Source organism: Cucurbita maxima, unplaced genomic scaffold, assembly GCF_002738345.1.
Source record: "Cucurbita maxima cultivar Rimu unplaced genomic scaffold, Cmax_1.0 Cma_Scf00002, whole genome shotgun sequence".
NCBI classification, from domain to species: domain Eukaryota; kingdom Viridiplantae; phylum Streptophyta; class Magnoliopsida; order Cucurbitales; family Cucurbitaceae; genus Cucurbita; species Cucurbita maxima.
The window spans coordinates 937,376-961,098 of NW_019272018.1; the positions used below are offsets into that span (position 1 = coordinate 937,376).

General features: G+C 35.7%; 4 protein-coding genes across 8 annotated transcripts in view; 3 read left to right on the top strand and 1 right to left on the bottom strand.

The window, feature by feature from the left end:
- Positions 1–2,869, top strand: part of LOC111467989 (ribosome biogenesis protein BRX1 homolog 1-like) — a 5,682-nt gene extending 2,813 nt beyond the window's left edge. For both annotated transcript variants that reach the window (XM_023113091.1, XM_023113086.1), the window contains 4 exons: positions 349–450; positions 1,723–1,791; positions 1,901–1,999; positions 2,506–2,869. In XM_023113091.1, the coding sequence (XP_022968859.1) occupies positions 349–450; positions 1,723–1,791; positions 1,901–1,999; positions 2,506–2,637 (402 nt within the window). In that variant the 3' untranslated portion in view covers positions 2,638–2,869. The remainder of the gene's footprint in view (positions 1–348; positions 451–1,722; positions 1,792–1,900; positions 2,000–2,505) is intronic.
- Positions 2,870–4,454: 1,585 nt separating this feature from the next.
- Positions 4,455–9,082, top strand: LOC111465568 (UDP-N-acetylglucosamine transferase subunit ALG13 homolog). Of its 3 annotated transcripts, XM_023110023.1 has the most exons (5): positions 4,455–4,640; positions 5,002–5,112; positions 5,274–5,475; positions 6,737–6,833; positions 8,487–9,082. In XM_023110023.1, exons 3-5 carry the CDS (start codon positions 5,296–5,298, stop codon positions 8,741–8,743), a joined length of 534 nt encoding a protein of 177 aa, XP_022965791.1. In that variant the 5' UTR covers positions 4,455–4,640; positions 5,002–5,112; positions 5,274–5,295; the 3' UTR covers positions 8,744–9,082. The 3 variants fall into 3 exon arrangements, with proteins under 3 accessions (XP_022965791.1, XP_022965783.1, XP_022965799.1); XM_023110015.1 differs by lacking the exon at positions 5,002–5,112; XM_023110031.1 differs by lacking the exons at positions 4,455–4,640; positions 5,002–5,112 and adding an exon at positions 4,774–4,839.
- Positions 9,083–11,956: 2,874 nt separating this feature from the next.
- On the top strand, positions 11,957–14,343 carry LOC111469700 (probable serine/threonine-protein kinase PBL7). 2 transcript variants are annotated; one of them, XM_023115091.1, is made up of 6 exons: positions 11,957–12,358; positions 12,429–12,676; positions 13,056–13,441; positions 13,563–13,695; positions 13,795–13,884; positions 13,960–14,146. In XM_023115091.1, exons 1-6 carry the CDS (start codon positions 12,064–12,066, stop codon positions 14,005–14,007), a joined length of 1,200 nt encoding a protein of 399 aa, XP_022970859.1. In that variant the 5' UTR covers positions 11,957–12,063; the 3' UTR covers positions 14,008–14,146. The 2 variants fall into 2 exon arrangements, with proteins under 2 accessions (XP_022970859.1, XP_022970850.1); XM_023115082.1 differs by having other exon boundaries at positions 11,959–12,358; positions 13,953–14,343.
- A 3,325-nt stretch (positions 14,344–17,668) lies between these two features.
- Positions 17,669–19,431, bottom strand: LOC111470072 (transcription factor bHLH94-like). The gene is made up of 3 exons (XM_023115549.1): positions 18,970–19,431; positions 17,989–18,384; positions 17,669–17,908 (listed from the first exon to the last, which is right to left on the bottom strand). Exons 1-3 carry the CDS (start codon positions 19,309–19,311, stop codon positions 17,813–17,815), a joined length of 834 nt encoding a protein of 277 aa, XP_022971317.1. The 5' UTR covers positions 19,312–19,431; the 3' UTR covers positions 17,669–17,812.
- Positions 19,432–23,723: the final 4,292 nt, after the last annotated feature.

The window sequence follows — 23,723 nt, forward strand, 5'->3', positions numbered from 1 at the left end:
CCCCCCCCCCAAGAATTATCATTCATTTTTCCGAATAAAAGTTGGTTATTATGCAAAATGTAAAATAAAACAAAAAGAATACTCGTCAATGCACTTCTTTGATGTAATGTGCTATGACATAAGTTTGGGATTAGTGCCTCAATACTATCATTATCTTTTCATGCTGCATTTATTTATTTCCTAATTAAGATGGCCATATTGTTTGATTTTCTGCCCTGCTAGCTATGTTGCAAAAAGTAATTATAGATCCTAGTTGCTTCTCTAATTTATGATATTATTGCTAAAAATCCTGTTAAGTCACATTTTAATTTGTAATAATTTTAGTATCAATTATGTTTTTTACCTCAGATATTTGGGACTCCGAAGGAGCATCGACATTCTAAACCATACCATGATCATGTATTTGTTTTCTCCATTGTTGATGACCACATATGGTTCCGAAATTACCAGGTATGCTTTATTTATTCTACCTTTTACAGAATTTGATGCTCTCAATTGTGTATAGCGTCCAAATGCATACATTACTTGACAATCAAATCATGTACTGGATGTTGTCTTTCTTTTTAATGTTTGCTCACCACATTTTTCAAAACATGGCCTATGAAAGCAGAAAAATATATTCTACATCATGGCAGGTAAAGACATCCGGAAAACTTCGAGTATTATCAGTTTCAGTACAGATGTCAATTATTTTTTTATGACATTGGAAGTCTATTAATAATTGGTTGAGTCTTTTGATTGATGCGGTTTATATGAAGACCAAGATAAGAGCTTGGCCATGAAGCCTGTCTTGGAGCTGCAGAAAGATGGTCAAACCTCTTGTGAAGAGTCACAACTATTGTTCAATAGCTCAGACGTTTTACATATAAATGATATTAAGTCCAATAAACGGGAGTATTAAAAAAAGAAATAGATGAGAGCATTTTCTTTTCAAATACCTCTAGAAGCTTTGGTTTCCCTACTTGGTTAGTATTGGAAGTTCTAGTCTGCCTTGTCAAAAGCTTTTTCTAGGTTTGAAAGGTTATGACCAAGGCTTCCTTACAACGAAAAGTGGTGGGAAAAAAAAAACAGCGCTCAATTTTTAGAGGTAATGATCAAGGCTTCATTACCTCGATTCTTGTCAGCTTTGCATCCTCTCTCCTCTCTATCTCGATTCTCCTTCCTCTCTATCAATCTCAATCTTTGTTTTTTCTACTTGCATCTTCATTCCATGCAAGCCTTTTCAGAGCTGTTCCATGCGCAGTCTCCTATGTCTCTCATTCTAGGCTTTAAAATTTCTCTCCTCATCTGCATCTCTACTCCAAATCTCTCATTGGCAGCTTCTCCACCTGATCCTGGTCTCTTGTTGCTCTCAATTGTTGTCTGTTTCCAACCATTGAATGACGCGACTTTTAGGCATTTTAGCAACTCTATGACGCAACCAAATTGAACGTTTAAGGATGGGTTGGATACTGCATTCAGTTTCTCCTAGTAGATAAACTGGTTTGGGTTGGCCCATAAAGTGTCCTAACCTGACCCAACCTAACCCATGCACAGCCCTAGTTTCCTGTTCCTATTAGACTCCTTTGCCATTTGCATTTTCTTTCTATTCCATAAAATTATATGTTCACTTTTGCAATAATTGTTGGTATATTTTTTCCTGATTTGTGTGGGTGTGATCTCTTCCCCAAGTAACCATTATTTAATGATATGACGTTTGCCATGTTTGTTTGGTGTGATCAGATATCTGTTCCACATAATGAATCAGTTAAAGTTGCCCGAGGAGGACTAGATAAAATGACACTCATCGAGGTTACTATTTCTCCTTGTCCTGCTTAGTTTATAAATATGATTTTTTTCACAATTTTTTTTTATTTGACTTCAAAGATTTCTTTTTTTTTTCCCCTTTTTTTTTTTGTAGGTTGGTCCACGATTCTGTTTAAATCCAATCAAGATATTTGGTGGAAGTTTTGGAGGTCCAACCCTATATGAGAACCCGCTTTACGTGTCACCAAACCAGGTTAGATGACTACTTTTTTATCTTCGGGGATTACGTCTTCACTATGCCTTTTCAACCTGCTTTTACATATTTTCTGAGAGCTCACATTTACATTAATTATCAAGAAGAGCAAACTGCGTTGAGGCATTAGCTATTCTTTTAGGGTTTCTCTAAGTTCATGTTTTTCAATTCAAGTGTCTTTGAGAAAAGATCTGCTCATCTAATTTACCATTATGCTTTTGAAAATGGCTTTTACACGGTTCAAAACCCAAAATTAGCGATATTCTCTAGAATACTTCAGAGAACAGTTGCTCATATTGTACGAATTTGCAAATGAGCATAAATTTGTCTTTTCATAGATGGATACTTTTGATCAACCAGCAGAGTTTGATAATCTGTACTTTTAACCATTAAACGTATACCTGCTAGCTCAGGTTGAATATGTCCATTTCAATTGTTTGAATTAATATCGGGGTCGTGAATTAATTATATTGTAGAACTTATTTAACCATTTAATGTATCCCTAGATTCGAGCATTGGAGAAAAAGAAGAAAGCCGGTAAATACTCGAAGAAAGTCAAAGCGAAAACGAGGAGGAAGATGCACGAGCTATCGAATCCATTGGAACCAGATGAGTTTGCTGATATGTGGAAGGAATAGTCTCTGTATGGACTTAATTTTGTCTCGACTCCAAACCAGAGTTCCTTACCTCCAGTAATGAAATCGGAATTTGATCTATAATACTGTGTCATCTGTAGTGGAAATTTTGGCCTTGTTATTTACTTGAAGCTCGAATTTGGTTTTTGTGTACCTTCAATATTTTTTGTTTTAAGTCTTCTCTGTGAATTACTTTTTAGATACAGTTTTACTATAAAACAGCTTCACTCCAACCCTTGTTTGGGTATAATGAGTTCTTAAACATATCCTGAGCCCCATAATTCATAAACTCCAACTCGTTGTGATACGATTACTGTAATAAAAGACGCAAGAAGGATAGGGCAACGACCCAAAAGTTCATAAGAACAAACGTATTTAGATGCTAGAAAAGCAAGCATCAAAGTCCACCCATGCAATTTGGTTGGTCCCTCGAGGAGTCGACGAAAAGGCTCGAGGGTCGGCCGAAAATCATAATAGGCCAATCCTGAGGGAGTTGTCCTAGCTTACTTGGCCAATTTTTGAGGGCTGACTAAGACTTCAATCGATTTCTCAAGAATTGATTAGGATATCTTTGATGAACCTTGAGCGAAATTCACCTTGAATGAGAGAAAAAACTTTGAGTTGGTTAGTGACCAACTCTTTGACACTCAAGAGTCTTTTAAACTTGAATGGGAGAGAGATTGAGTAACCATTTTGTAATGATGTTATTTCGAGAGTCGAGTGAGGATTTTTGAAGAGTGTCAGACATTCAATTAGACATTACATATATACAATTATAAAATATAGCCTCTAACGACATTTCAAGATATGAACAAATACATACTTTATATTGTATGAGTTCTCTTACAAATTCAATTATTAACTTAAGCATTGAATTGTAAATGACTTAGAACCACATCATGTTTTTTTTCTTATTTTATAGGCACGTTTTGTTATTGGTAATATAAATTTATCGTCAATTTGACGATTTAGATTTCGATATCAACAATTGGCATCATCTATGAGAAAAGGCTCTGTGTTGTGTTGAGAACTAAACACTAGAATCACGAGCAACAACATGAGCCACAACATCTAGGCGAGAGACAAAAATGAATCTGACGAACTGACATCTAAGGTAAATTTCCACCAACAAAGAAGATAAAATAACGAGTTCGATAAGCAAGTGGGTCCCATTGAACCAAATCGTGTAGCTGATTAATACAATAGACAAGTATGTAATCTTGGAAGAGAATGTTCAAGGATTGAATCACAATATCACATTGATTATGGACATTCTTAATCGTCTAAATCTAATGGAGAGACATTGTCAAAAAAACACTACCAATCTCCGAGGAGGAAGTTGACCAACAGAGAACAGTAAAACCCCTTTTCGTTTGTGATTCACCTCCTCTTGTCCAAGATCAACCCAATAGTTGAACGGGTAGGGAGAATCATATCTAAGTTACTTGCATCTAGTCGACAAGTTGTGTTTAGGAGGGAATGATAAGAGACTCGTTTGACAAATTTGAGTTTACAAATTTGTATGATAGAGTCATTGAAGTAGCCTATATCAAGTTATCTTGAGTTTAAAAATAAGTTTTAAATCTTGGTCTTATTTTCTCGTACATTTATTCCTTATTGTTTCTGAGATTTTTTTATATTTCGGATTTAAAAATCCTGTCAACAACGTTGTTAAATCGAATTCATAGATTTCATATCATTTTTTTTATATTCCCACTAGTTGTGGTAGTTAAAATTTAAAAATATTGTTTTGAAAATTAAAACATATATATTTTTAAAAAATTAAAAAATAATTTTCATAATTTAACAACAGTTGGGTGTACGACTTCGAGATCCGACAATCCGCGGCTATTTCATCACCGTTCACGCCGGCAGATTTGCGGTTTTCTTCTCTATCTTTCTTGTAATTTCAATTTCTTTGCCTTGTGGTGATTGATTATTGGAACAATCGCTCACCGCCGTTTGCCGATCTCCTCCAGCCTCCCTAAATTTATTCTCACCCTAAGGTAAATCCTAGCAGCTTCTAATACTCTAATAGTCTAATCCTCCATTTCCTTTTTTATTTTATTTGTTTTTACTATTTTCCATTTCCTTTTTGTGTTTCAGTCCAATGGTTTGTAGACTTGCTGTTTAGTTTTTATTTGAGCTTTGTTTGGTTAAATGATGGATCATGAGTTCTCTACCATTGTCAATTGCCTAGAAATTGTATGATTTCTTAGTGAACTGCAATTTTTTTATTATGTTGACTTTATATGTTTATGTATTATGATTATGAAGTATTAATTAGATCCATATACACAACTATGTCCGTGTGTGTAGTGTTAATGTCCCTTGTCGGGGCTTCTTATATTGAAAATCTTGTTTCAGTTGTTGTATGTATAGCTGGGGAGGATAAGTGCCTGCTCATGAATAGAGGGAGAGATGGGGGAAGGGGGAGAAGGAATTGAACAATCAGTTTCTCTCCGTTGGGATTTCACGGTTATTTTGAGGTCTTATAGATAGTTTTCAGATCTTTGTTCTGCACTCTTGGATATCTTCAATACGTCTGGATGATTTTTCTTTTTAACCTTGCCCCATTATATCTTGTTGTTGCTATGCTTTTGTTTAAAGCTGCTCATTCCTGTCTGTTGCAACGGCAGGTGGTGAATCATTAAATTGGGAATGGGGGATACTGAGGTGGACGGTAAACTTAAAAGGATGGTGTTTGTTACCGTGGGAACAACGTGTTTTGATGCTTTGGTTAGAGCAGTAGACACTGAGCAAGTAAAACAGAAATTATATGCTAGAGGCTACACCCACCTTCTCATTCAAATGGGACGTGGTACATATAATCCAACCGAGGTATTTTTTTGTGTATCATTTCTTATGTTACTTGTTAGCTAGTTTCATTTCAAATTGCCGTGTTTTGGTTCCAAATGTGGTCTTAGGTTGGTTTATAGTGCTTTCAAACCGTATTTAACATTTTCATTGTGATGAAAAACCAAGTTTCATTTTTTTTTAATGAAAAAAAGTTACAAATGGACAAGCCCAAGTCTAAAAGGAGCTTAAAATTACAAAAAAGAGGGTCCAGTTGTTTAGAACTAGAATTAGCTCATAGTTACAGAAGAATTATCATGTAGTTCAATATCTGAAGGGAGACATCGAAATATTCCAAACTTTTAACCTCCTCCGAAGAAATCTCTATACCCTTAAAATTCAATCTACTGTTTTCCAATCAAATATTCTACCAAATAGTAGACAAAAGTGCCAAGTAAAGAAAGCTTCCCTAACTTGGAATGGTGAATGTAAATTGCAAAAGGGCCTTCTCAAACACAAATTTTTATTTAATCTCAACGTTTTTTTTAAAGGACTTCCCCAACACAGATTGAAAATCTCTAATCAACTTTAGACTAACACTCTCAAATTTTCTGGGTAAATGACATTTCCATGAAATGTGCTCCATATCTTCCATTACATCTGTGGCATGTATAGGAGGAGAGCACACACCATCTAGACTCTGAATTCATAGAAAATGTCAATGATGTTAGTCCTTTATGAGAAAACAATCTAGAGAAAAATTGTCACTCTATATCTGTTACAACGATTATTGGTAATGTTTCTCCCTTCAAGGCTCAGATTTTCCTAACGAAAACTAAATTCCTCTTAAATTGGTTTCGTAGAATTAGACCAAAAACCTCTCACTTCAAAAGTGGATGGATGGCCATACAACATACAAAGGATTGACCCTCTAACAATCCTAGGGAAGACTGGAAGCTAAACAAATTCCATAAAGATCTTCCAACAATTTATTGAAAGAGAGAGCATCACAGGAAAAAATGATCAACATCCTCATGATTTAACTCTACTGAAGAACACCCTGCTTTGAGAGCACATGTAGAGTCCCATTTTGATCTTATTCCAAGTTTTGAGGCTTGCCTGAAAGATATTCCAAGCAATTCTGGTCTAGCCCTTTTCCAACCAGCCTTCGGCTTGGACCTGCATGAACTTTGATTTTTTGCTGTTGTATATATAATAAAAAGTAATTGCCTTTTTTCTATCTAAAAGTTTAAAGTGATCTATAATGCAACATCTTCTCAATTCTCATAAAATACATAATGTGCAGTATCATGGAGAAGATGGGCTTGTTGTAGAATATTTCTCTTTCTCTTCAAGCATAGCAGATCATCTAAAATCAGCATCTCTTGTAATTAGCCATGCTGGTAAAACGCCTCAAGTTTCCGCTTTTATACTTTATTGTCCAAACAATGTGATTCAAAGTATAATTTGGTCTCTGGGTTATGACTGGCATCTCCTTATCTAGATGATATGAATCATGATTCGTTAGTGTTATTTCTTGTAATTTTGTCATCTGGTGCACGTGTTTCTATGACATGCACGTTGATATAGGTAATATCCTCAACAGCTGAATTAATGTGCTATTCAATCTGAGAGAAAATATTAGTATACAGTTTAATGGTTCCTTTTGTATTTTTTAATTTTTTTTGTTTACAAAGGACATAAAGAACTTGTATTAACACAAAAAAACAAACACCTTAGGACTGGGGGGAGAGGAATGCTTTCCTTCCACAGCAGCCATAAAAATCTCTAACAGCATGATTCCACAAAAACTTGGCTCTATTTTTAAGTCTTGCCCCTGCCAAGCATTCGATTAACCACTTTTGAAAGGCAGACTTAGGCGCACTTCACAGAAAAATCCACCCTTGAAGAGGCACACACCTGGGCACCTAAAACCTGATTATTTTAATTATATTGTGGCGTCTAAATGAATGAAGTTATCTATTCGTGTGACTTGTAAAAAGTTAAAATTTTTAGGTTTATACTTTATGAGCTTAATATGGAAACTTGCATTGTTGAGTCATTTGTTGGTTGCATTTTATTTTTACTAGAAACTAAATGATTTGAAATTAGAAAACTGTAAAAAGGGAGCGAGCTGATCCCATATCGAAGGAGATTTTCAAAAAACACCTCCAATTTGACAAAAGCGGAATCATACTGTAACTTTAAATTGATCAAGTGTCTCTTTCATTCCACGTGGACCACAAAAAATACCCCAACAAATTAGTTCCAAAGAATTTTTCACTCTGTTGAATACCCTTCAAGGACTAAAGTTAGCATACCCAGAGAATCCTCATGGAGGGATGTGTACCAACTAAGGAGAAGGTATTAGGTCCCAAAAACTAGCAGCGAAGGAGATGGAAATAAAATTATCGCTTTGTGATTCTGTCATTTTTTTTTCTTGTATAAAGGGAACCAGTTTGGGGAGATTGTCCAGCCTTGGGGTTCTATTTTGGAGGTTGTCATGGGGAAAAAGTGGCTAAGCTCTCAAGGGAATTTTTTTACCGTTTTTGGGGAATTTAGCCTTCCAGACTCTATAAAAGTGGGTGCTATTTGATAGACCCCAAGCCACAAGGACGTGTGCTAGATAACCTGTAGAGAGTGTACCACCACAGTTCAGCTTCCAAAACCGAAAGTCTTCTCTGTTTGAAAAGTGAAAGGATGATAAAGCCTGGTGTAGTCATGCCCACTCTTGAATTTTTGTGTCATTTGTTGGATGATAATCCTTTTCATCCTTCCTTCATATCTTCAATGCCAGGAAAGTCAGAACTCATTATGTCCTGTTTATCCTTCATAATTATGGCTGGAACCAAAAATCTTGATATAGGCCAAAATTCTATACTCATAAATACGTATACACAAAGCATAATATTTCTATGAAAACGGTGGGGAAAACTAGTAGACAGGTTAAAAAATCATAAGTTTTTTCTATATATAATTTTTTTTCAATCTAAGACAAACTACTGCGCTCCTTTGTGCTTGGGTCTGTTCTTGACGTTTGGTTCCAATTTGTGCAGGTTCCGGCAGCATATTTGAGACATTGAGACTAGGTAAACCTTTGATTGTGGTAGTGAACGAAGATCTAATGGACAATCATCAAATTGAACTTGCAGAAGAACTCGCTGAGAGGAAGCATCTGTATTGTGCTCGTCCCCAAACGCTACGTCAGACTATAGAGAGCCTGAACTTGGACTTTCTCATTCCATACACACAAGGTGATGCTAAACCAGTTGCAAGACTCATCAATAGGTTTCTAGGTTTTCCTGAGGATTGATGAGGTTGTAAAGCCTCTTTCTCCAAATTAAACTCTTTAATTGTTGTATTTTTAAATGTTAAATAGGAATTGCATCATCTTGCGAACCTGAGCATACATCCAACTTGTTAAAATATTAATATTATATCTCAGCCAAAAGGTTATTGATTCGATTCCTCACCCCACATTTTTGTACTCAAAGGAGTGGCATGTTTTAGACACTGCCAATAGGTACCATAAAATTTTTGTGTTGTTTACCAAACACTGGGGAAACATATTCTGTCTTTTCCTTGTTGCTTGTTCAAAGCATCTTCCATTTCTGATCTACGAAATTGAAGGAAACTGAGAAATTCCTGAGCATAAGCATACTTCCTGTACTTTTTCACGAACCAAGGTCTGATTCTCATCTCAAGTTTAACCATTCATTTCAAGAAGCCACATTGATTGGCTACAGTTACCCTTCTATATTGCTTGTTGTAAGATGGCAGGTATCTACCCTTCTATGTCCAGTCAGTTTTGACGCTTTCCAGAAAGTGGTAGAGAAGCTGCTTTTGGCATCAATGATATTCCTGGGCACGTGAGTGATGCTGATTGATCCGTCATTGAGTGATGAAGATCACCAAGTCCTCAATTAATGACACTCATCATATTTGGAAGAGCCCTTTGATCTTGAGTGGAGTTTGACTCTTATATTTTGACTTGGCAGTAATTGAACCAAGGCCAGCTAGTCACCAATGTACAACAAAAGAACTACCAACAGCAATATGTATCCTGTGAGCTCCAGTTCAGCATGATGGTAGGAGAGAAGAGCTGATACAAAGTGAAAGGGACTCTCAAATATAAGAGACAAAATTCCACACATGCAGAGATAATGGTATTCGACAGTGGAGAGTGTGGGGTCAACCTAAGCTAGGCGCATAGCACTGTCCCTCTCAATTGCTTGTAGAATTGTGAGTATGTTCATATTGATTACAAGGAATTTGGTTTGAAGTGTTTTATTTCTCAATATTTGTGTTAGATGTCCTTCAGACATTTATTGTTTTTCTTTCATTCACTAGAATTTGGACCTTTTGTATCTCTAATGTCGTTAATTCAAATCAATTAGGAGACTTTTTTTTGTTGTTGAAATTATTAGATATTCCACACGATTTTGAATATCGTGTTAGATATCATTATTGGAAACACTTTTAGACTCTTCGAACTTGATATAGTTGATATAACAGGTATATTATTTGCTATAAGATGGATGACTCGATATTTGAATTCTACATTTAATGTTGAACTTTAAAAAAAAAAAAAAAAAGTTAGATCCAAATGTCTTTATAAAGGTCACTATCCACGTTCTTTTGCATAATTAGTCTTCACGTTTTTTCGCTTTAGTTTTAATTTGGATTTATACGTAGTCATATTTTTCTGAAAATGTGTTTGGTAGAAGGTTTATAAAATTTATTTTTAATTTAAACAATGGTTTAGAATGTGTTTCACAATCTACTTATAATATTGTATAATTATATTTAACAAAAATAAATTATATTTATTATTAATTTTACAACATTTGGGATAAAAAAAATACTCTAAAATCGAGATAATTTCATAGTATTTTTAAGAATATCCCAATATGCCTATTTCAAAAGTTATAACATTATTATAGAATTTCATCAATATTTAAAAAATATATTTTGAGTAGAAAACGATTAGAATATTAAAAAAAAAATAATTTAAAATTAAAGATTATTATGAATAAAATATTAAATATTAATGATTGTCATGTGAGTTTGGTGGTAAAATGATTAAAAAACATGTAATAAGACAATGAAAAACCCAATAATAAATGCTGTTTTTGTTTCACTCTCCATTGACTTCCACTTTCTTCTCCCCCAAATAACTCCTCATTTCTACAAGCCATTGAATTGCACCGTTAGTTTATATGCAACGAGTACTCTCTCGGTCGTCATTAACCTTAAAGTGTCGTATTTTTTATATCTAATTGTCTATCTGATTTATTTCGTCCTACTTTTATCGATAGAAGATACCTTTAGCTGATAATTACAGGTTTATGGTCAGTCACATGAGTTTAAATTGTATGCTAGTTCATAGCGTTTTGAGTATCGTATTATTTAGGAGATTATAAAACATCTATCATTCCATTAAATATATAATAGCATGTATGTATGTATTGGGAATGGGAATGTGGAAATGTGGGTGGCACGGTTGCATATATCACTTCCCCAATACCCACTCGCTATCTCCTTACCTCAAAAAAGTCTCAAGTGGTCCTCTTTCAAATAATAATGCATTCTTTTTCACTCCAACAAATTTACCAAAATACCCTTTTTTTTTAACAATTATTTTGATAAACAAAGATAAAAACAGAGCATCGAGGAGTATAATCACATCTTGTGAGATCCCACGTTAGTTAGAGAGAGAAACAAAACCTTTTTGTAAGGGTGTGAAAATCTCTTCTTAACCGACTGTGTTTTAAAATCGTGAGATTGACAACAATATTTTTTAGCGGTGAACTTGGACTATTACAAATGGTATTAGAGTTAAGCACCGAATAGTGTAATAGCGAGGACGTTGGGCCTTGAAGGAGTGTGGATTATGAGATCCCACCACGGTTGAAGAGGGGGATTAAACATTCATTATAACGGTGTGGAAACCTCTCTCTAGTAATAAGCATTTTAAAACTGTGAGGCTGACGACGATACATAATGGACTAAAGCAAGCTGTGAGCTCAAGCTATTACATGTACCGATGATAAGATTACTAAAATCACGTAAAAAAAAAAAACCTTTCCCCACACTTCATTTTACTAACACGTGGCATGTGCATAGATAGACTTATATTTAAATTCCTATATTTTGTATTTATTTTTTTTTTTCCTTTGTTTCAGTGTATTTAAACATACAAGTCCATGCCTGTGTTTCTTGAGTGAAGAGAGATATTTTAAATATTTTCGATATTTATACTTAATGCTTTCTTTTAAAAGTTATATTTTTGCATAAGAGATGAGCATAAGACGTTAGTATCGACTTTGAGTATGTAGAAATTTACGGTCGTTACATAAACCAATATGATGCATCTACTTGTTCAGTGGCTCAATTATAAAAACTCTCAATTTTAAATCTTGATTCAAGTCGAGNGTATGAATCGAAATGTCTAATTAGGTAATATAATATATTGAATTATGATAAGAATGAATGTGAGAGGGAGAAGAGGAAGAGACAAGGGATGTCCTGTTTGAAAGGGAAGCTCAACCTCCATTAACATATTACCACATTACCTTCCTTCTCAACCTATAATCCCTCTCTTCCTTTCTCTCTCAAACCCCATTTCCTTCCATGGAACCTAACACTTCACCGCCACCAAAATATCATATCCACCGCCACAACTATTCCAATGCCAACCACCACCACCACCACCACCCCCACCACAGTGCCATTCTCAGCTCCAACTCCTTCCTCATCATCATTTCCTCCATCATTTCCATCGCCATTCTCCTCGCCATCCTCCTCCTCATCTTCATGCTCCACCGCCTCAAAACCCCATCAAACCCTGCCACTACCGCCGCCTCCACCGCCGCACAATCCGCCACATTCATCCCCCACACAGCCATCCATTTTGACTCCAGCCCAGGTAAAATACAACCCATTTTGTTCTTTATTATTGAATGTAATTGTAGCTGAATGTACTTAATTGGTTGCAGAAGTGAAAGGGGGTGGTTGTTTGTATGGTGGGAATTCAGGGAGGATTCCTCAATACAGAATCAGGGGAGTTCAGGTTTTCACTTACAAGGACCTGGAATTGGCCACTGATAATTTTAATGAAGCCAATCTCATTGGGAATGGAAGATTTGGGGCTGTTTACAGAGGGGTTCTTGGAGATGGAGCCGTGGTTGCTGTTAAAATGCTCCACACAGATGGCAAGCACAGGGAACGTGCTTTCAGAATGGAGGTCATTCACTCTCATTAGCTCCTCTCTCTCTTTACATTTGTTTTCACTTCCATGTTATCCAACTATGAGCCTAGTTGGGATTACCTATTTCAATCCGAAACGGGTTAGGTTGGGTTAGGTTGAATTGGGTCGATTTTTCTTCTGAAATACAAGAACTATACACTTAATGGGTGCAATTTAAACGCTACATTTGAACGAGCGATGAATGTGATATGACCCTCTTGTTATAGGTATTGGTTCTTTTGGTTGTGTTGGATTTGCGCATTTCGTTGCTTTTCGTGATCGAGTTGAAACATTTTCTTGCCATGATTTTGAAGTTTCGTGGTCGTTTTTCAAGTTCGAAATTTAAATGGATGAAATTGAAAGTTTAAAGTGGCAGGTGGATCTGCTGAGCCGCTTGCACTCTCCTTGTTTGGTGGAGTTGCTTGGTTACTGCGCTGACCAACACCATAGGCTTCTGATATTTGAATTTATGCACAATGGTACTCTTCATCATCATCTGCATAATCCCAACGCTGAATCTAAGCCATTGGATTGGAATACTAGATTAAGGATAGCCCTTGATTGTGCCAAGGCACTTGAGTTTCTCCATGAGCATGCAGTTCCATCTGTTATCCATAGAAACTTCAAGTGCACCAATGTTCTGCTAGATCAGGATTTTCGAGCCAAGGTGTCCGATTTCAGTTCGGCCAAGATGGGCTCTGATAAGATCAATGGTCAAATATCTACACAAGTACTCGGAACAACAGGATATCTTGCACCAGAGTGAGTTGTTTCATCATTACTGTCTCTCTTTTGAATTAGTACTAAACATTATTCCTTTTAGATGTGGATCGCTCGTAAGCCAATTACGATCATTACATTGATTATAGTTCTATATGTGTAGGTATGCTTCAACAGGTAAACTCACAACAAAGTCAGATGTGTATAGCTATGGTGTCGTGCTGCTAGAGCTTTTGACGGGTCGAGTGCCAGTTGATATCAAGCGGCCACAGGGCGAGCACGTTCTTGTCTCATGGGTTAGTTAATTCCATTACATTTCAACAAGCTACAAGGCCAGAGATAGCTACCCCTACCCCTAAACGTTCTTGTCTGATAGATTAGTATATGACTTCTAGGCTCTCCCAAGGCTAACCAATAGAGAAAAAGTAGAGAAAATGATCGACCCAGCCATTCAAGGAAAATACTCAAAGAAGGATCTAATTCAGGTTTGTTAAGCCTTCTATTGCTTATCTGACTCCTTTTTTGATGACCCTTATAAGCAATCTGTTCTCAGGTTGCAGCCATTGCAGCAATGTGCGTGCAGCCCGAAGCCGACTACCGACCTCTGATGACCGACGTCATGCAGTCACTGGTTCCTCTCGTTAAGAACCCATCTTCCTCATCTAGATTCTTCAAATGAGACTCATTTTACTCCATTTAATGAAAACTATTCCCTGTCCAAGTGCATCAACAAAGCCTTCAAGAACAGATCAAGGTATGCATTTTAGAGCATGTCAATGTGAGCCTGCACATGCTACAACCATCTATATTAAACATCTCTTCATCATAAACTAGACAATGTACATGAACGTTTTGATTATCATTTGAGCCTACAAAATATTCTTACTGTAAACTGTCAAGAATTCTGTCTTTTTTCAATTCAATCACATATCTTGTTGCTGCTAACATGCTAACATGTTCATCGAGTCGAAAGCTTAACTGGAGATCTCGTAAGTCAGAGCTTAGGATTAGACACTTACTACCTTAGGAGCGCCTTTCGAACCGTATAAGTTATGACTTTGACTCTAATTCACCAGCATCCACTATCGGAAGGAATTTCCTCCCGTTATTCACATAGTTTAGCTCGGAAATAAGAACTTTCTTTCCCTCGATCCATCACCTCCAATCATTGAGCCATTGGGTGCAAGAGTTGAATATCTAGGCGAGCAGCTTTTTGAGATAGATATCATGTTAGGTAGCCATTCCAAATTTTCTTTTAATTACATAACTTTTAGTCTCAAATCTAGAAAAGAACAAAGGAATCTTGATGAGTATAAAACAAGAATAAGAGATAGAAGCAATCTAGAGGATCGTAGCCAACTTTAAGCCACAGGACCAGCAAAGCCATAAATTTTACAATCAAGACAAAAGATCCAACATGTTTATCCTTAGCTCATTTAAAGTTAACCACAGCATGTTGACAGTGATGAATCCCTCTTGTTTACCCTCTAAATTATGAGGTAGACAGACGAAGGTCTCAATAAATTTTGGTGAATAAGACAATGTTTCTTTCTTTTGTGATCAAAATGTTTGTATAATTGTATTGTTTCTTAGTAGATGAGTTTAAAAAGTTGAAAAGACAAATGCTGTGGGAATCTTAGACGCTATATTGCTTACAAGGAACAGACAAAAGAAGCTAAAGTAGAGAGAGTTTTCTTTTCATGAGACGGGGTCAAACTATCGGTCTTTGGAACTGTAATAATTTTTTTTTTTTATTTACCAAATCATGTTTAGATTGAAAACGGTGAAATCTTTATAGATTTGTGAACCATTCGGGGAACGCTCAGTGTAAACGGAGGGCGGAGAGAAAAGGGGAAAGGGATTCGTAAGTGTAGGTCTCGACGTTCCAAACGGTTTATCATGACTCATCTACCTGTTTAGTCCATAGTCTCCTTTCAAGACTAGCTAACGCACGTCAGTCTTGATCCGTTCTAAACTCATTATAGACACTCTCCTCGTCATCTACTAGTGTAGTCCTTAGTCTCTTCCAATACTAGTTTACAGAGTTGCAACGTTGGCCTTGGCTCATTTCTACACTCAATAGAAGTATTCTCCTTGTCAACTGCTTGTTTAGTCCTTAGTCTCTTCCAAGACCATCTTACAGAGTCGCGACATCGACCTTGACCCATTTCTACACTCAATCAAAGTATTCACCCTGAACCGCCTACCTGTGTAGTCCCTAATCTCTTCCAAGACCGATTTACGGAGTCACGACATCAGTCTTGATCGGTCTCTACATTCAATAGGAGTCCTCATCTCAAGTTAATTACTTGTATAGTCCCTCTTCAAAATGGTTTAACGAGATCACGACGTCAACCTTGTCCTAATCCTACACTTAATAGTGACACAATTGGCCTCACGGTTCTGATACATTTCCCTAATCATACTTAAAATCCGTGGAGGTTTACTAGGTCCTTCAACTTATCCCAACCAACTAAATGACTTTATTATTGCCTTTGTTAGACGAATTGTATGACATATGATGACACGTGTTTCATAGCCCATGCACGTGCATGATTATGATTGGTTTCACATGTTCTATGTTGTGCTATGCTACAATATATCATATTATGTTATGCTATGTTATGTCGTGTTATGTCACGCTATGTCATATTATAAGTTATGTTATAATATGATTATGCCATATTGTGGAATCATATTTATGATGCATAAAGCTCCATATACCACACCATGTAAATTATGTGAAGTATGAAAGATATGACATGAATAGCGCATGTATATTTCATAGACTCGTTATGTTATGAATGAAAGGAGGTATGACTTGCATCACAAACTTATGGCATGATTTTAAGCTATGGGGACCTTATGCATTTATGTATATAATGTGCATTGAGATACTTCCCCATTATGATTAGTACAGACTCATTCTTTAGGATATTTAGGTTTGTCATGATATTATGCAAGCTCTTTTCCTCCGTGGTGTCTAGTAGCATGAACGTGCACTAACCCATCAAGCCAGTCCAAGGGGATATGTATGCGAGCTCGCTTGGCGGGTCCATGGGTGCATGCATGGGTCATGTATAGGAAAGTACTACACATTTTAACCCTATTCGGACTAGAAAGCAGAGCCCAAGTCCTTGTCATGTTATTTTTATGAAAGGATATGTCCCACCATATTACATGTGATTGGATTTTTCGACTACAATAGTGTGGTTACTTGTTAACTATTTCTTAAAACATTCAAGTCACGAGCTACTCTTATTTTTGAAGTAAAGAAAAGGCACTTCAGTAAGAATGACGACGTCGTTGTTTTTATTGGCCCTTGGGTTAGATCTCGGAATTGTTTTATTTTTTCTTTATTTTATTTAAATTCAAGTTATTTGCTTTCCACATTATCGTTTTAATGACTTTACTACGAGCGTATAAGTTCATGGAATCGTTTATGAAATATTTAAATGATTTTTTTTCTACTTAATAGACATGTCATGCATACAATAACGACCCTATGTTTAGAAAAATAGAGACGTTACAAATTTTATCCTAATAAAAAATTATTTGATTACAAATTAATTATTAAAATATGACTTTTTGTACCAACTTAATTTAACTCAACCTAATTAACTCGTTAAACACGTTTAAGACAATACTAGCTAATTAATTAATTAGTTGATTAAATAAGTAATCACATTCACTTTACAAACTTTTCTTTTTAGAAAGGAATTAAGTAAATATTTTAATAAAATATTTAATTATATTAATTTAAGAAAATTAATCCCATTAGTTAATTAATTAATTAGCTAACCATATTTAAAATATATATAAAATCAAAAGCAAAGGAAGGCATTTTTTTTCTATGCCCCCCTAATTAAGTTAGATGTATTTAAAAAAAAAATTTGTGTTAGATCTCACGTCGGTTGGGGATGAAAACAAAACACGGTTTACAAGGGTGTGGAAATCTGTGCATAGTAGACGTGTTTTAAAAAACTCGAGGGAAAGCGTAAAAGTGAAAATCCAAGGAAGACCATACAAATGGTATCAGAGCTAGACATTGCATAATATGCCATCGAGGAGGCTATTCTAGACAGAAGGCGGTGTGCCAGAGAGGACATTGAGTCTCGAACGAGTAGATTTGGTGGGGTCTTATGTTGATAGGAGAAAGGAAGAAGTGGGGTGAATGGTTAGATCTCAATTCGGTTCTTTGAGAGAGAGAGAGAGAGAGAGAGAAAGAGGCAATTAGCTTGAAACTAAGATTATTAGGGGAAGTTATGATGACAGAGCCTAAAAGTAATTAATGAAACACAAAGAACATAATGAACGGACCAAAAATTTAGATCGAGAGAGAAAAAAAGAAGAAGAACAGAACAAGAACAATCTCAAAGTTGAATTAAAAATGCTAATTTAGTTTTTGATATCTCAGACGGAGAAGGCCTCTTCTTGAATTCTGCAAACCAACTGATACACAGCTCTAGCAATTTCATCCTCAGAAGAAAGCCCACAATCTTCCTCAACCTAAAAGAGAAACAAGAACCCATCTTAAAATTGAATTAAAAAAAAAGGATGAAATGGGTAATAATAACAAGAACACCAACCTTGAGACTGAATGAATAGAGCACAGTTTGGTGGGCAGTGGAGAGATTGAGATGAAGAACAGAGAGGCGCAAGGAATGCAAAGCAGAGACGATCTTAAGAAGCTGTTTAGGGAACTTTGTACAGCTAATCTTGAGGTTTGCATGGGAGTCAGCCATGGAGACATGAACGTGGGCAATGGGGGAGTGAATCTGGTTGGAAGACATGGGGGAGGAGGAGGAGGAGGAGGAGGAAGCAGCAGAGGAGAGGTGAGGGCAGGTAAAGAAATGAGAGATTGGTGCATTTTGAGGGGGAAAACAGGGGTTTACATATGTTTGAGCGCTGCTAAGCAAATGTACTTGCTGCTCAAGCTGCTTCACAAAGTCGATGGCTCCGCCTATGATTGAGGCTTGGTCGCCCTGCCACCAGTAATCAAAACACAACCAACCATTAATTCTTCATTCTTTGTATCATTACATATCAAAACCCCCCATGGGTTTGTGCGCCTGGTCTTGCTGCCTATCATGTTTTTAGCCCACCGTTTCTTTCTTTCTTTCTTTCTTTCTTTCCTTTTTCCCTTTTTGTGCCAAACCCTCTTTGCTATAATTGAAGTGAAACACACAAAAAAGACGCAACTTTTTTTTTTTTTTTTAATTTCTTTCTTTATTGTCTACTAATCATGGAGCCACACCCTCATGATGTAATACCAAGAGTACGAAAATCCTATCTCCGCTAATTTAGGGAAGGATCATAAACTTACAATTAAAGAATATTCTCTCTATTGATATGAGGCTTTTTGAGGAAGTCTAAAGCAAAACTCTCGAGAGTCGTGTTCTTCTAACGAAACCAATCCGATCCCTTCTAATATGTTTACTACCTTTTTTGAGAGGGAGAGAGACATGGGCCATTTTGTTTTTGCAAAGTAAAGAGACCCTTTTTTTTTAATTTTAAAATTCGATGAGTTTGTGTAGTAATAAGAGGAGAGAGAAAGAGAGGGATGATACCCTTTGGACGTAGGAGTGAGGCATCAATGATCGAAGAACAGAGAGATACTCATTCATTTGCTTTCTCCGGTTCCTCTCCACAGTAATATGAGTGATTCTTTGATTCTCTATTTCCTCTTTATTCTTTTGGGTTCTCCCTCCCCCCCGCCGCCGCCTCGCCGGCCGCCCACTCCCTCCGCCACCACCATTGAGTGTTTGGTTGGTGAGAAAGTAAAGATCTTGGTGTTGTTCATCATGGGGGAAGGTGAAGGGAGCCGAAGAAGAGACCAAATTGAAGAGATCATTGTTGTTGTCGTTGTTGCCAAATGGGTGCTGATGGAAAACAACAGCCTCAAGAGCCATGGCTGCAACTAAAATGGGTGTGTGTTTGGGAATCAAAATGAAGGCTTTAAAGTTAGGGAATTGCTACCACACTTAGCCTACACGTGAAACCACAGCATTATTATTGTTCACCATTTGTTTTTTGGGTTCTTTCAATTACACAACAGATCTCACAATTAGATTTTATTCTCTTTTTTTTTTTTTTTTTAGGGTTTTCAAAATAATTCAATTTTAAATATATCACCATGCTTAATTAATTTAATATTTTGCTAAAATTATCCCATAAATTATAAATAAATTACTTTATTTAGATGAGAATATTCTCTCACAAATCAATGGATGAGAAAGTTGATTTCTTTTTTTCCTTTTATCCTTTTTTTAATTTTGTTTACATATATTTTTTAAATATTGAGAATAAAGTGATAAGGACAATGCTACTTTTGTGTTCCTTCTTATGTATCATGTGAATTTATGTATTCAATATGCAAACTAAGCTTGATGTAAAAAGATACTTATCATTACTTTGGTTTATAAAGGATTTATAATATTTATGTAACCAATTATGATGTGACGTAACGTGTCTCAAATTCAAAATTTAGGATACGTGTTTTTTCAATGTGTTTTGTCCTCATTCACATGTATCTGATAAAAACTTTTAGAAGGTCATCCAAACCATCGAAAATGGAAGATGTATTTTGTTAGGAACTACGAGATCACCCCAAGGACGCCTTCGGTATCCAGGGGTCGCAGACCGACCATAGAACCCTGTTCAATAAGTGGAACGCATTAGCTGTCCGTTATCCGGTTGGGCAGTAAGGGTCGGAGAAGGGCAATCACTCATTCTTAAAACCAGCATTCTTAAGACCAAAGAGGCGGGCGGAAAAGGGGGGGAAAGCTCTCCGTTCCTGGTTCTCCTGTAGCTGGATTCTCCAGTGTGGATAATGAACTTTCAATTCTTCGAAATCTTTCTTAGCTATCCTATCCTCAAGATCGCTCTCATTTGAATGTGGTATCGATTTGCTCATGTACTGTTCCTTTACTCGAGAGTCACGTATGATATATAATTGGTACACATATACATCAACATAAGAAGAAAACCAGTGGAGTTTGCTTATTTTGAAAGTTCGATGAGTGAAGATATTTGAGTCTCTAATATGTTGATCTAAAATTGTTATAATGATCTAATTTTTTGCACGTATAATAATTGGAACCGTTACTTAAAATAAAAGTTTTGTAATTAAAAACAGGCTTGAAAGATCGACACATATCTATTAAATATGTAACGATCTGTCGTATCATATTCAACTAAATGATAATAAATAAATAAATTAAAAAAATAAATCACATATAATAATAATAATTGTGGAATATTTTTAAAAATGAATATACATACAAAAACAAAAACAAAAAGAGACAAGGTTGTATAAAATAATTTGGGTAATCTTTTGGTCAAAGGGTTGAAGATATATGTACCAAAAAAAACAAGCCAACCATATTTTTCTTGATACAAATACAAAATCTAAAACCTAATAAACAAATACCTAGACCCAACTGGCAATTCATTGGGTGTGAACACATTATAAAGGTTGACCCTTTAACATTTATCAACTCAATTTTCAAAAATATATTCAACTGTGAGCCGAGACTACATTCGAATGTGAGTGGTCCTAAGGATATAATGGTTAAGAAAAACTTAAAAGAACTGAAAGTTACTACTTCTACTAACATAATTTAAACGTGTTTTGCTTGGAGTCGTTTTATGTCTTAAGATGTATGCTAGTGAGGACAAATCGTGCGAAAAGAGCATGTAGTAGAAGCGAGAAATAAGTAATGTAACCATATGGTAGGGGAGGCAAGAGAATGTCATGATGCACTTGGTATCATTTGGATTTCAAATCTTAATTCTAATTCTAGGCATACAATAGTTGTTGGTCAGTGGAGATAATTATCGCTATTAGAAGTGAAAAGTAATGTGACCTTATCGTATGGGATGTAAGAAAATGTCAGGATACACACGTATCGTTCGAATTTCAAATCATAATTAGAATTTTAGGCATGCAATAGTTGTTGGTCGGTATGGATAATTTTCGCTCTTAAAAGTGAGAAATAAGTAATGTGATCGTATCATAGGAGATATAGAAGAATGTCACGTATTGTTCAAATTTCAAATCATAATTCTATTTCTGGGCATGCAACCGTTGTTGGTCGGGATAGTTTTCGCTCTTAGAAAGTGAGAAATAAATAATGTGACCATATTGTAAGAGATGCAGAGGAATGCTAGGATACATGGGTGCTGAATTCAGATTTCAAATCACGATCCGAATTTTGGGCATGCAACCGTTGCATTTCTAGATTTGACTTAGTTTAGGAGGGAGACCGAAGTCAGCCCTTACAAACTAATATAAGTCTATTTGTGAGATCTCATATCAGTTAGAGAGGGGAACGGCACATTTCTAATAAACATATTTTCAAATCGTGAGGCTAACGATAATACGAAATGGACTAAAACAGACAATCTGGTTTAATTAAGAACTTACTCAATTAGCATTTAAAAAAGTAAAATAGAATAGTTTATAAGGTAAAAGGGATTAATGAATTATGTGTAGCCTGTTACTAACTCCCTTAAGCACGTTTATGTAACCAATGAATAAGCAACACCTTTGCATTCCCCACTTCTTCAACTTGTAGTTGAAACTACTCTTTAAATTAACCTCAATTTCTTCTTCTAATTAATTTCTTTTGTTCTTCGACTTCTATAACGTTTTTTGTGTGCTTATATGATATGATTTAATTAATGTCACCGAATTATTACTCTTAACTCACATGAATAAGCAACACGCGGTGACTCATGAATGTTTGATATTTTAGTTATTAATGTAATATGAAGGTGAATAAATAGGTTTCTTAAAAATAATTATGAAAGAAAAAAAAAACAAGAAGACAACCTAACTCAATTCAACTCGAAAATAGAGAGTTAGGTTGTGAACTTTAATTAAGATTGATCGAGTCACCAATAGAACTTACTCAAACTTTCGGGTTGGTCTAAAAGATTTTTCAACCAAACTCGTACACGTCTAAAAAGAAAAATAATAAATATTTAAATGTATGAACTTATGTTTGAGACTCTAATTTGACCTTAAAATTGTCTTTTCAAATGTGTTTACACGATAACCTTAAATATTGATTTGATTAAAATTCCAACTCCCATCACACTCAATAGAAGAAACCCTAAATAGGCGGTGCGTGCATGAACATCACAAATCACACATATTTTTCAAACCCTAATTAATCAATGAGAAAATTTGAGTTCAAATGCATTGCATGGGCGAGCCAGCTGCCGTGCCATGCCGGGCGGTGGCCGAGGCAGCACCATCGACCAACCTAACTCCTTTGTTTGTTTGGGCAATGCAGGTAAGGTGTTTGAAGAAATGCCTCAAAGAAGGTTGTCTCTTATCTTTTTTATTTTCCTTTCTTTTGTTTGTCTTCATTTGAGTCAACGTGCCAATAGAGAAATGCCCATTTCAAGGATTCTGATTTTGTTGTTCACAGAAGAGCTGAAGAAGCTCTCCCCCACCACTACCTTCCACCGGTCTACTCCATTAGGGTCTTCAACCAACTGTTTGGTCTATGGATGCATCACAGCTCACACTTGTCCAACAGACCATATATATTCATTCATTCAACATTTTATATATAATTTATAATTGCTATGATATAGAGACACCTGAGGATTTATTCATATGAAAGCGATCTTGACGATAGGATGACTTAGAGAAGCTTTAAAAGAATTGAAAATTACTACTTATATCTACTAGGTACACCCACCTTGTCCTCTTAAAAGTGAGGAATAAGTAACGCGACTATATCCAAGAGCCCATGTACAGGAGGACATGTTCCAATTATTATTATTATTTTTTGGAAAGTAAGCGAATGTATAGGGTGTGATTTGAATTATATATTAATATATATATATAGGATCTATACATAGATATGAACGTGTTTTCATATTGATTTGAATAAATTGTATATGGAATTGAACAGGCTGTTATGCATGTGGGTGTAATTAATATTGAATGGTTTTGGTGAGTTTTAAAATTGTTCCAAAGTTTAAGGGTGTGGTGGATTGTATATAGTTTTTTCCATGCTATTCTTAGTTTCCTCTACATCAATTATTCATATATAATACCCTTTATTTTGAATTCAAGAATGAAAAAAAAATGACCTAATATGACACCATGTGAGAGGTACGAAATCGTGATGAAAGGTACTCGTCATACCATATATTAACCTTTTTGACTCGAGAAGCTCGAGGTTGTGGTCGGCAAATTCATATCACAAAATGAACTTTAATATCACTTCATATGTGACCAACTCTATAGTAACCCAAAAATAAAAGTAGGAGAAAAGAAAGAGAAAAAAGGGAAGGGAAATTG